This window comes from Marmota flaviventris, chromosome 12 (genome assembly GCF_047511675.1).
Source record: "Marmota flaviventris isolate mMarFla1 chromosome 12, mMarFla1.hap1, whole genome shotgun sequence".
In the NCBI taxonomy this organism is placed as follows: domain Eukaryota; kingdom Metazoa; phylum Chordata; class Mammalia; order Rodentia; family Sciuridae; genus Marmota; species Marmota flaviventris.
The window spans coordinates 27,988,117-28,001,905 of NC_092509.1; the positions used below are offsets into that span (position 1 = coordinate 27,988,117).

The window sequence follows — 13,789 nt, forward strand, 5'->3', positions numbered from 1 at the left end:
TCCTCCCACAAACCCTGGGGCCTCCCATCCAGAATGTCTCTAGGCCTTCCAACCCTGCTCCCCTACCTCCACCCTGCAGGAAAAGTCTTACTATCTTTCCCTAGACTTGAGCCAATTCAAATTATCCATCCAGACTGGGAAAGACTAGTTGATTGACCATCCTCAGGTGCAATGGTTCTTCAAAAGAACTTTCTATTGACCCAAAAGAGTCTCCTCTAGGGGGAATGTGTGGGGAGGGCCTCTTGGCTGTTTGGCAGCCCTGTGCCTGTCTTAAGTGTTGTTTAGCAGCCTGAGATGATTTGCCTTCCGTTCCTTCCTGCTCACCTCTACAGCTGTAGACATCCTGGGGCGAGGAAGATTAAAAATCAGAAATAGGAAAAGTCCACTTTATGCATGTATCAGCAGATCCATGCTGTCCATCAACGGATAATCCCCAATCTGTGTTTCAGAAAAGAGCATGAGCAACATACACTTTTAGGTTGAGACCATCCCCCTCCCCCCATTTCCTAAGCCTTATTCCTATTTCAACTTCTGATTCTCCCATTTCATTTTCTTTTAAAACTGATTTGAAAGCATCCTTCTGCAAACTTGATCTCATCTCAGGCTTCAGGCCTGTCACTGTGACTATTGAATCCTGTTGCTTTTTATGTTGTTATTATTAGGGATGAAGGATAGTTTTTTTTTTTTTCCTTTGGGTTGTTAAAGAACAAAATTCAGTCGACACTTGTTAAAGTGGTAAGGTAGCCCTTATTCAAGACTTGGCATAGTTGAGAAGAGAGACAGAGCTCAGCTCCAGACACAGCAAGAACAGGGGTTGTTCTTCCTTGCTTAGAATCTAGAAACAGTTGTTGGTGGGCTCCTAGATGAAAAAATTACTAAGAGGGGACATTGGGGGTAGGGTGACTTTTGCCAAAAGTAAATAACAAGATCTTTGCTTAGACAAGCCAAGGACTTAGAAATGGACAGCAACTCTGAGATGGGACCTGGACATCTGGATTTTAGATCTGAGATGGGCCCAGGTATCTGGAATTTAGAGCTCTGAGTGGTTGGGTGACTGGGATTCTGATGTGCAGCCATTGCTGTGAAGAAATTCTGAGAACTGGCCAAGACTCTCCTTGGCTAAACTTTAACTTGGCCCAACCTCATCCAGGCTCCCTAGTGCTTTCTCTAAACAGTCCCTGACTTGGGCTCTGGCCTTAAACTTAGTCCAGGGTTAGCAAGAATCCTCTGAATCAGTTTAGCAAAAATCATATACCTGATATCATATCTGACCAAATTCCTTAACCCCCACCCACAATATATGTCCTCTGGCCCACCTTTTGCAAAATCTCAGTTTAGCCAGAATCTCCCTTAGTTCCAAGGTTTCCTCACATTGCTGTTTCTTCCACTGACCCCACCCTCCTCCTGGGCTATAAATCTCCACTTGTAGTATTTGGGGTTGAGTTTGATCTCGCCCTACTGCAAATCCCCAGTGTAGTGGTAAAGAGTGCTTACCATCTTTCACAAGTGTCTGAATAATTTTTCTCTTTAACAACATCACAAGTGGAGGATGAAGAACGTGATCAGATTCCAGGGGTGGAATTCTCTATGCTGGATGAGCCAGAGTCTTACTAAGACTGGGCTGTGCAGGGTGAGCAGGGGAGGGAGCCACAGGAGGCCAAGGTCAAGGCTTGGAGAAGAGGTATCAGAGGAGCCTGACTCAAGTTTGGTCCAGAACAGAGCCTTGGCCAGTTCTCAGAACCTCTTAACAGCAGTGGCTGCACAATACAACCCTCCTACCACCATCCTGGAGCTCTGAAATCCAGCTGTCTGAGCCCCATCTCAGATGTGCCATAGGATACATTCATAATGTCATTAATAACATTCTCAGGTGATTCTGCCTCGAGACAGTGCAAAGAACCACTTTTCTAAACTCTAAACAATAGAATAGTTCCTAAAATTGGATACTTAAGAACCAAAGATTCACTAGGAACCTCTGATAGGAGAAGCAACCGCTTCACCCTCAGGCTGTGGAGGAAGCCGGATGGGAAATGTGTGGGGAAAGGATTTTCCTCCTCAGATTCCTAACGCTGTGTTTCCTTTAGGTTTCATGTAAATGAGAGCCATGATTATTCACTCAGTAAATCTTTATAAACATCCTGTAGGGTGAATGTTCCTGGACAACAGCCAAGTCCACAGTCCTTGATGTTATCACAGGGACAGCATCATTAACTGAAGCCACTCTTTTTTTTTTTTTTTTTTTTGGTGCCAGGAATTGAATCCAAGGGTGCTTAATCATTGAATCACTGAGCCATATCCCCAGCCCTTTTTAATGTTTTATTTAGAGACAGGGTCTCACTGTGTTATTCAGGGCTTTGCTAAATTGCTGAGGCTGGCTTTGAACTTTCGATCCTCCTGCCTCAGCCTCGAAAGCTGCTGGGATCATAGGCCTATGCCATTGCATCTGGCTGAAGCCACTCTTTCCAAAATTTAAAAAAAAAGCAAGTCCGTCCTCTGTGTTCAGGTGGTCAGCTCAGTGACATAGAACAAGCTCCAAGGCTGTAGCAACTCAGTCTCTGTGAGCCCTACACACTGAGCAATGAGATTCCCCAGCTTGACATAAAATGGACAAGGATGCTTCATTGTCTCCCCTCTCAATCCCTCGGCTGCCTCCCCTCAGCCCTTCCGAGGTACTCAGGCATTAGGTAACTGCGGTGAAGAAAGGAACACAGAAACTGTAAGAAATGTCAAAAGCTCTCTGCTCTGCACGCCTGCTGTCTGAGCTCTGTCCTGTGTGCTTCAGAGGAGAACAAGCAACCCATGCTTTGTAGAAATGCACACAGCATCTCAGAGTCTTTAAGGACACTGGGCTAGAAAGTACTGCATCTTCCAACTCCAGATTTGTCGGAGATGCCGTCCTTCTGCTTCCCAGGGAGGGAAGCGAGCAGGTGCCTGACAGTCTCAGCAGGCACTGACGCAGCCCATCTGCCACAACTACAGGACACCATGGGAGGATGCTGAGGACAGGGAGAGAGGCCCTGGGATTCGAGAAAAGTAGCGGGCAAGGGCTGCTAATAAGAAAGGAACAGATGAGCACCCACCAGCAGAAGTGATTTTATTTACTGTGAAGCCCTCTTCCTTAACCAAGAACTGAATCCTCAAGTCCAAGAAGCATCGGCTTTTTAGATGGCCTTAAAATATGGTTAATCTTCATGAGTCGGCAAAACATTCAACACCCTGGGCCAGATTCCCTGCCGCCCTCTGGACCATGCCTACCAATGCTGCTTTCATTGGTGCACCTGCTGTGCCTAAAGGTCAAGGACTTTCTTAAGTGTGAACAGGCTTTGCGGTTTGGTGAGGAGTTCCCCATATTTAACCCAGCTTTAAACATGATTTGTAAAAATAATAATAATAATATTCATCTTTTCCTTTTTTTTCTAGCCTGAAAATCTGTTGTACTACAGTCAAGATGAAGAATCCAAAATAATGATCAGTGACTTTGGATTGTCAAAAATGGAGGGCAAAGGAGATGTGATGTCCACTGCCTGTGGAACCCCTGGCTATGTTGGTAAGCAGAGTATGGGCACGTATGTGTGTGTCCCCACGTCAACTCCTTGGGTCTTTTTAGTCATTCGAGTCTGGCATGTGATCACACTGGCCTTCATTTCTCTTGAGGGAAGAATAAAAACACTGGAACAAGTTAGCAGGGAAGTGATTTCCCCTGAAACCTTTTAACAGTCGAGTATAAATCCTATTTGATTTGATTGGGAGCCCAACTGGAGGCCTGCAGTTAATTTGGATGAATTCCCGGATTCTAATACCAGAAATATTGCATGTATCTATTTTTTGAGTGATTTACTGCGAAACATTGAGATGACAATGAGGTGCAGACACAATAAAACATTCAAAATGTTGAGATAGATACAGCCAGAGAGGAAATATTGATATGAGGAACCTGGTTCAAACTGTGATAAAGTCATTCTCTCGAAAAAGCCAATCCTGATCTGTACTGGCCACGCCAGGAATTATTCAAGCTTTTCCTAAAATCAGAACTGCAGATCCTGTGCCACACATAAAAATGCAGAGAACGTACTGACAGATCTCAACGCTTGAATGCTGAGCTTCGTCCTCTGTCTTCTGGGACCTGGAGGGAGGCCATTGGAACTACTGGTCAGCTTTTCGTTACTGGAACTAACGTCTAAGAGAGTCAGGTTCTAAAGGGAAAAGATCTGTTTTGACTTAGAATTTTGGAAGCTGCAGTCCATAATCAGTTGGTCCTGTTGCTTTTTGGGACAGTGGTGAAGCAGCACCTCATGGGGGAGCCTGTGGCAAAACCATTCACCTCCTGGCTGACACATGAAAGAGGAAGAGACTGGGGTCTGAATATCCCCTTCAAGGGCACATAACCAATGACCAGAACACCTCCTGCTAGGCCCCACCTCGTAAATGCTCTATTACCTCCCAAAAGCACCACAGGCTAGCGACCAGATCTTTAATACAAAGGCCACTGGGGGACACTTCTCCACGCCATAGCAAGAACTCTTGGTGAACATGTTGAGACCTTTGTTTATATCCATGTGTTCACTCGCTCAGCACAATGCCTACTGGGAACCCCACTTCATTCTGAACCCAAGGGTGAGGTTGTGAACAAGGTGGACACAGAGCCTACCCTCCCGGAGCTTGCTTTATAGTTGGAGCGACAGAGAGAAACAAATAAATGGGACCATTTCAGATCATGAGTGCTAGGAGGAAAATAAAACTGAGGGCACCCGGTAGAGTAACTCAGGGCCAGAAGGAGATAGGACTGACTTTAGGACCAGGAGGAGACACGGGCACTTATGTAGGTGACAGGAATAGGCCAGCCACAGGTGAGGTAGGAAGGTGAGGTTCCAGGCAGAAGATGCACTTGTGCAAACACCCAAAGACAGGGTGTATGTCTCAGCCACCCATATCTGAGAGCAAGGGGGAAAGGAGATTGGAAAACGGAGAACAAGGCTGAATTCTTGTCACGTCAACCCTGATGGCCTTTCTCTATGAGGACAGTGGGTGAGCCCCAGGAAGAGGAGACAGTACCGCCGGGCTTGCATCCTTCCTGTGCATCTTTGGCACCAACCATAGAACCATCCCAGGGACCTAAGAAGAGTTAGCCTCAAACTCTGGGTCCGGAGGCACCAGAGCATTGTGGGAAATTCCCAGCGAACTTGCAGCCCCTTCATGGCCCTTTAAGGCCTGGCGAAATTAGGGTGTCACGTCAAACTGGCAACTGTTTGATTCTCAGAGTAAAATCAAAGAAAGGAAGAACTGAGAAGGGGGAGGGGAATAGGTAGTAAAACAAGAGAAGGGAAGGGAGCAGATGGAGAAGGAGGAAGGCACATGACATAAAAGTGGCAGAGAGGAGAAGCTGTGGGGAGCTCTCCCACGGGAGGCTCATGTCCCTGGCTGGTGACTATGCCCAGGAGCAAGAGCGGGAAGTGCTCGGGCCAGTTTTTGTTGTTTTTCTGGGCCTGGAGATTGAACCTAGGGGCACTCTACTCCTGAGCTGCATCCCAAGATCTTTGTATTTTTATTTTGAGATGGAGTCACCCTAAGTTGCCTAGCCTGGCCTTGAACTTGGGATCCTCCTGCCTTGGCCTCCAAGTAGCTGGGATTACAGGCCCATGCGCCACCACACCTGGTGCAGCTCTAAACATTTTTAAGAGGCCAGTGCAGCCTTGAGGGAGAGCAGCACACAGTCAGCGATCTTCTCTCCCAGGATAGGACAGAAGAGAGGTGCTGGGTTTGGATTGTGAGCGAGACGTGTATGCCAGGGGCTGGGCAGAAATGTGGGCGTGTGTGGTGTGCAAGCAGCAGATAAAAATGAATGAGACAAGCCTACCCTCCGGCTTCGGAAAAAGATGGGCGGGGATCCTGTTCCAACCACAGAGAATTGTCGCCATTAGGAAATGAGGAGGTCTGTTAGGTCATGGGGCGGGGGGCATCTCCTGGTCCCGAGGCTGTGTTCTTTTCAGCAAGGTCCCCAGGCCAGGCTACCTTCCCCAGGCTGTGGAGCTCCTGATGTCCACTTTCCACTCCAGGGACTTGGCTCCTGGGCTGTGATTTAAATGCTCTGACCAGGAGTGTGTGTGTTTACACGTGCATCTCACTGTTCTCATTTTGGGCTCTGATGTTGGAAAGCTCTAGCACTTTCTAGATTGATTTTCGCTCCTCTGCCTATTGGCAAAACCCACAGAATGGAGGTTTCCATGTGTCTCTAAGTGACTGTCACCTGAACATCTATTTGCTGGTTCTATCTGCTGCTGTGTCAGGCACTAGTAATCCAGGAACAATGTTTAGAAGGGTCCCCTGCTTTAAAGGGCAGCTGGGCAAGCCATTGGGTGATTCTGTCATCAGCTACAGAGTTTTGTTTGAGGAGATGAGGGAGAGGAAGACTGTGGGGATATAGTAGCTTTCCAGTTTGTTCATATTTACTGAGCATTGAGACTCCTTGGAGAGTCTGACTTTATAGTGAACCTGTGGAGGGCACTCAACTTCAGAGCAGAGCTGTCGGAAGAGCTCATATCCTCACCAATATCCCTTGGGCAGTCATACCTGAGCTGGAGTCATTTCTAGCCCCCATAATCTGCATGGCAAGCTCCTATTCAACCATCAAAACCCAGCTGAAATGCAACCTCCTTTTAGCTGCTTCCTTCAATCCACATCCTTTCCCATCTTGTCCTAATTATTTTCCTTGGTCCTTTGCAGTATGGTAGCTCTGCTTACCTTGCCTTAGAGTTTATGTTTATCTGTGTCTCTCTCCACCACACCACGGGTTTTTCTCAATCATTGATTGACTCTTATTCATCTTTGAATGGACACTTGTTGATTTTTTGAAGCAAAGCACAAAATTCATAAATATTAGCATATTTTCTTTGTCTCCTTTCCTTCTATTCATGCAACATGCCTTTATTTAGTTCCTACTGTGCACTAAATCCCAATGATGGGATTTGGATGCAAATCTGAGTAAGGTACCCGCTTTGCCTTCAAAATGTTCAGTGTTGTGAGAGACAGGCAGTCAGGTGAACCTTGACAGTGTACGTTGAGTATGACATTCATCCTCCATGGGAGAATTATTGATTTCGTGCCTTCCTTCTCTTTGAGGCATTGGAAATGCATCAGTAGAAAGAAAAAAAGAGAAAACCAGACAAAAATCCTCACCTTTCTGGCTCTTGCCTTCCAGGGGGAGGGAGACAGGCTATATGCCAAAAGCTGAGTAAATTAATGTATCTGTTAGATGGCAGTAAGCGCTACCTGGAGAGATAAAGTGGTGGAGAGGATAAGGGTGTGCATGTGTCCACGTGCCTGTATAGGGGTGTGATCAGGCAGCCGTCATTAAGGTGACACAAGGTAAAGATTTGACAGAAGTGAAGGAGCTAGCTAGGCACGGTGGCACATACCTATAATCCTAGCAGCTCAGGAGGCTGAGGCAGAAGGATCTTGAGTTCAAACCCAGCCTCACTAACTTAGCAAGGCCCTAAGCAACTCAGCAAGACCCTGTCTCTAAATAAAATATAAAAAAGGCTGGAAATGTTGCTCAGTGGTTAAAGCCCCTAAGTTTAATCCCTAGTACCAAAAAAAAAAAAAAAATTGAAGGAGCTGACCATGTTGATATTGGAGGGAACACACCCAAGCACAGTGTCATGGCCCTAAAGCAGAAGTATGTGAGAAAAGAGCAAGGACTAGGGGGTGAGGAATAGAAGACCAGAGAAGTCAGGTGCAGCAGGTGTACAAACCAGGACTTGGAAATCACTGTAGAGACTTTGTCTTTTGCTCAGGATGATGCCCAGCCATTGGAGGCGCTAAGTTAAGGGAGGACATGATCTGATTTTTAACAGGATCCTCCTGGGATGGAGCCTGGGATCAGGATAGATGACAGTGGGGAGGGGCCAGGGTGGGAGAAGAGAGACCAGTTAGAAGGACTGAAATAATATGGGCCTGGACCAAGTTGGTAACAACAGAAGTGATGAAACGCTGTCTGATTCCAAATATATTCCCAAGTCAAGGTCATGAAGATTTTCTGAGATATTGGAAGTGGGGTTTTGGTGAGAAAAGTCAAGGATAATTCGAGGTTTTCCAGCCTAAACATCCAGAAGGAGGCTGTTGACTTCAATTGCAGGGGAAGAGCCTGAGAATTGAGCAGAAGTTTGCAAATGAGTTTGCTTCTGAGTTGTGCAGATTGCTGGGTCACAACATTCTGGTCACAACATTTTCGTCAACTGGTCAGCACATGACCTTGTTTTATGTATGTTTCTGTTAAAATCACTTTTTAAACACACATTGTTGATTCATTAACACTGGAGGCAGAGCTGACAGCACTATCACTCATGCCTGAACTAAGTTTGTCCAATGGAGGAATATTCTCCAGAAGGCACAGCACAGCCCTCTTGTTCTCAGAAATGCCAGACAGTTCTTCAGCTGTGTGCCCTGGGGGTTTCTGTCTGCTCCCAGCCTGGCACATTCAGATTTAAAAACAAATTTGTGTATGTGGTACGAAAAACGCACCCCCCACCCACCATGGCTTCTACAGCTTTACAGCTTTAGTTCAAACTCATTATAGTTAGAAGTGTTGGTTTCAATTTGTGAAACCTTGTTTTATTATTGCTATTATCTAAATGACTCTTCAGCTTAATAGTTATTACTATAATATCAAGTTATTACTTTAATTTAAAGGAACTCTCTAACAATAATGAAGAGACAATGAAGCAGAACTGTTTTTCCCCAGTGACCCTCAAGCACTCAGTGCTCTAGGAGAAGGTAACAGGAATCTAAGCACTTTGAACTTTGCCCTTTTATGTGTAGCAGCTGCTAGGATTTTATGGGGAGCCTTGGCCCGTGGAGACAAAAGTCATTTCACTGATAGGGGATTGAGACATCCCTCCAGCCAGGTCACTGTGTTCCTGCTGCAGGCCACTTGGAGGGCTGGCTCTATCTAGAGGTTCCCCAATAGAATGTGGCAAGTGTGCAGTACAGATACTTGTATGGTAGCATGTTTCAAATATGATCTGACTCACGTACTTCAGAAGCAACTTGAAAATGCAGGTATAAGAGGGATTGCCAAGGGCTGGAATAACCAGGGGAAAAACTCGTGGAGAAAATGGAATTTGAAGGAAGGATAGAAAGATATGGACAGTTAGCAATGTGAAGAAGCAGGGGAACAGAGGCTCAGAGTCACCATCTGCTACTTGTAGGATCTGGAGAAATGAGCAGGCTTGGAGATAAAGCTGGTACAGATTAGTAATTGCTGATAATTTAGGAGAAGCGATGGACCCATCTGGTGGAAATTAGCTTCTCAGAACAACATGCTAGCTGTCAATATAATATTGACCTGGTTATGGAATCCATTTAATTGAAGTCAAGAATAACATTCCCTTTGTTGACATCAATAAGAAGCAAAATTCAGAGCTAAGAAATTTAGTAAATTATTTACATTGCCTGCTCAATTACATTAATTAAAATATCCAAATGTATTCTCTTGACTCACTGAACATCAATAGTAAATGACAGAATGCATGTGTTTCAATCATGTAATTGATAAAAGAGATCAGAGATGACAAATGTACTCAGGTTTGGTAGAGAAGAGCCTGATGGTTTTTTTCCTTAATGTTGCAATTTGCACACTGATAGGATTGCTCGGATCCTCTGAAACCAGAAACAAAACTAAACTCTTTCAACAGAACTTCAAATCTTTGTCTATAGATCCAGTGTCAAAGTGTCTTCAAGAGAAAGGCACCATGTTGCTCTCCTACCAGGGTGATTTCCCCATCTTCACTTTAGAGAGAGGAGGCTGGTGATGGAGGTTTTTAACAGCTTTGTGATGTTTCTGAACTAAGTGAATTTTTTTTTTCCCTGAAGCCTTGTTGAGTGCTGACTGATCAGTATTTCCTTTGGAGGGCAGAGCAACTGTTTCGGGATTGGACGTTACCTGGAAGTAGGAGAACTCTACCTTGGTTCTGGAGATGGTGGCTGATGGCTAAGTTACTGGGGCTGTCAGGGCAGGGCACACCATGGTGGCCCTCTTTAGTCTGTCTCTGACTGAACTTGTCTAAAATAGTTTAAGCACGTTTTGTCTTGCTCTTCTCTAATTGGGGATGGAGAACAGTTGGTCAGCGTGCTCAGAGTGTATTTTCGTCCAGTTAGAGGAATGCCCTTAATGCAGGGACTGCTGCATTTTTAGAACTTGATGTGAGACTTGAGATTAGGATGCGCTTTTGAAAACCACGGCATGGGAATGGGGACCTCCAGCCTCCAGGTGGCAAAGTGTAGTTGGTGGCCGTCACAGCAGAGGACCTGAATGTGAGTCTCCCTGCCATTGGTTTGGCCCGAGAGAGGTCGAGGTTCTTGACTTAAACACCTGGGCTCTCAGTTTCTCTTATGTAAAGTAAACAAGCTGAACTATGTGTCCCCTTGTGATTTTTTTTCCTCTGTTCTAATATTATGTGTTTCTATAGATATGTGACTTTGTGTCTTTGAAGTATGTAAGTATCCACATGTCAAGGAGAATGGCGGTCATTTTCTTATCTTCACTCAGAACAGACGAGAAAAAATTGAATTAAGCTGATGGCCGTCACCCATTTCTGTCCTCGACAGCCTGATAATCTCTGTTCTTTTCATAATCCTCATAGCTTCTCTGCCCCAGCCCTTTAAAGCTCATTTTCAATGTGGTGGTGTCCCCACCCCTGGCAGAGCTTGGTTTTCACCGTTTCCCCCCTAAGTGCCATATTTTAGTCCTGATTGGAAGCATTACATCATTGCTGTCCTCCTCTCAGACTGTTAGTGTTGAAACTGATAAATTGTCCTAGGGGCAGAGGAGTAGGTGGAGGATCCAGATAAGAATGTTCTCTTTCCTTCCTTGTCAGCAGCCACTTGGTGACAGCCCACAGGGAGCATCTCACACCATAACATGTGTGAGATGCAACACCAGGTGCTGCTTCCACCCCATTTTTACAGAGGAGAGGGCTCCCTGCCTGGAGAGACTTGTGGGGTCTCTTCCTGGACACAAGCAAACATGGATAGGCACCAAAAGTTCATTATTAGGATAAAACCTGCCTTTGAGGAGCCCCTTCAACATGTACAATTATGATAAATCTTTTTTGGAAGGGGGAGGTGCGGCCGGCAGTCAAACCCAGGACTCCACCATGAGCTACACCCTTACCTCTAAATCACTCTGTATGTGTGTGTATGGCTGGGAATTGAACCCAAGGCCTTGTGCATGCAAGGCAAGCACCTACCAACTGAGCTATATCCCCAGTCCTACGAATATCCCTTTTTATCCCCTCCTTTTTCCCTCTCAATGCAGTGTTTCTAAAGCACCATCTATCCTGCTGGAATTATTCTAGTGATTCTCCTCGAAACGCTTGATGTTGGGATGGAGTTCACAGTTTCTGAACTGGTACCGTTTTGTTGTGATGGGAAGGAGGGTCAGCAGCATTTTGTGGCTCCTCTTTCTGCTCCTCCTCCTACTCCTTCCTTCCTTCTTCTTCTTCTTCTCCTCCTTCTCCCTCTGCACCCAAAACATTGGGATGACTATAGGAGTCTTCTTAATTTTTAATTGTTGCTTCTTGTCAGGTTTCAAAAGTCGGGATTGACCTAAGTGCAAAGTAGCCATCACTAATGGTCACAAACCAGACAGGTGGGAGGCTAAATTCTTGGAGCACCTGCAAGGATCGTGCAGAAGAGTTATCTGTTGCCATGTCGCCCTGAAATGCCTTACTTAGACATTTATGTCCTCCAGCCCACTGGGTTCCAAGTCTCTCCCACATTTCAAAATCCCAGCTTCCCCCCAAACCCCACCACTCCCTTCCCAATCCTCAGTCTCGCTCTTCCACCCACCAGCTGCGTCTTGGCTTGGGTAGCATTCGACAGTAATCCCAGCTCAGATCAGCACGGTAACTACAAAACCAGAAGAGTGCTTTCATGGGGACTTTCCAGGCCTGTGGTAAAATTTAAGAGGCTACTAGGAAAATCAGAGTACTGCTCCTTAGCAAGACAGTTGTAGTAAATTACAGCCGTCGGTGAAGAATGAAAAACGGCAAAGGAATCTATACCTGCAGGAAGAGATCAGAGCTGTCCCAAGAAACTTCCACTCCTCTTCTGAGACTCTGGGTGGAGGAGAGGCCACGGGCAAGGAATGAACGACTCTGTATTTCAGCTGTATCCAATTTGCCCCCAATCCACATCACAAAACTCTAAATGTGGAGGAAGCATTAGCTGTTTACTACGTCATTCACAGGAAAGCCCCTCTTTATGTGAAATTTTTTCTTTCTCTCTAATGTCCCTCCTTCGGACAGTTCTACTGCCAGGAAGCAAACCCGACCAGGCACTTCCAACATCGCATCCTGTGATGGTGAAATTCTTACTGGAGCCAAATTCTCCCCAGAAATGTATGTCTGCGTTCTAACAAGACAAAAGCTAGTGTTGGTTCTCCTTGATCTCTAAAATTGTTAATCATCTTCTTGGAGCAGGCCACTGTCATCTTTCTCTCCCATTGTTTAAAAGAAAGCACCACTCTGACCTGCAGTGTCACTACTTTTTTTGAAATTGGATTTAGACAATTGTCTCTCATCACCAGCAAGGGGAACTGTGTTTCTTTCCTTCTTTCTTTTTCTTTTTTTCTTTGAGACAGGGTCTCACCAAATTGTCCAGGCTGATCTCAAACTTGCAATCCTCCTGCCTCAGCCTCCCAAGTAGCTGGGATTATAGGTGTTGTGTGCCACAACATCTGTCTGGGGGCTGTGTTTCTTCTCACCTCTTCCTGAAGGTCTGGCAGGCCACTGTGACCCAAGTGTCTAGCTCTGAAGTTGTATCTAATGGTATTTCTTAAGAGGAGGCCTCACAGGCAGCTCTCCAGCTGAGCTCAAGTTCATTCCCATGAAGGTACTCTAGGACAGAATGTAGGTGCCCCTGAAGAGGGGAAACTGAGGCAGGAACAGATAATTTTTTAAGATATACTGGCACAGAGCCTCGTCTTAATTCGGTCCTCTGATTCAATCTAAGGACTGAAATCATAGGTTTTTATTTAGAGTAAACTCAGTACTTTTAGAGTTTCATTCAGAATAATTTGACTTAAAAATCAAAAACACCTCTCCCATCTTGCCTGCTGGGCTCCTCTCTCTTGGCCTCAGCCTCTTCCCTGGCTGCAGCTACAGCTGGTCCCTGGTTACTTCTGTGGTTTGTGTCTGAGCTCCCTGTAAGACTGGAGCCAGGGTCTGCTGCTCCACCCCAGGGAGGGGACCAGGGAGGCCCTTCGCTAGCTATTGGTTAAATGATTGAATAAAGGGAGAAATATTTTCCAGGTCCTGTTGGGGCTGCTCCCTCCTCATTGTGTTCCAGCCCAGTCATCTTTGAAGTCCTGAGAGGAAACATAGATCAAATATCCAAAGAGGAGAATGAATCACCTTGACCATGAATTTAGTAACAGGGTGAGGCCTTCTCGGTTTCCTGCACCCTCCCATCAGAAACTACTCTGTGACATGTGCTTGGGTGCTCAGGAAAAGGGAAACTTCTTTTTCTACTTTATGAATTCAGGAAGATTGCTTACAGTGCCCCACCCCCAGAAGGCTCTCTGCCTTCTCTCTTTTCTTCTCTCCCCTTTGGTAAGGAAAATCAGCAATTAAGTTGTTTTTTTTTTTTTTTTTTTAACAAAATGAAAGCTTCCGGAAATTCTTTTTTTTTTCCCTTCCCCAAATCTCTGGAGTCCTTCCCTTTACCAAGAATACTTCCTGTAAATCCACATAAAATAGCTTGGTTTATAGAAGACATTGCCCATGAACTGGAA

At 45.5% G+C, this 13,789-nt stretch overlaps 1 protein-coding gene across 3 annotated transcripts in view; it reads left to right on the forward strand.

Moving 5' to 3' along the window:
• Camk1d (calcium/calmodulin dependent protein kinase ID) overlaps window positions 1-13,789 on the forward strand; it is a 388,616-nt gene that overhangs the window by 331,700 nt on the left and 43,127 nt on the right. For all 3 annotated transcript variants that reach the window (XM_027944816.3, XM_027944819.3, XM_027944817.3), the window contains exon 5: window positions 3,421-3,547. In XM_027944816.3, coding sequence (XP_027800617.1) covers window positions 3,421-3,547 — 127 coding nt within the window. The remainder of the gene's footprint in view (window positions 1-3,420; window positions 3,548-13,789) is intronic.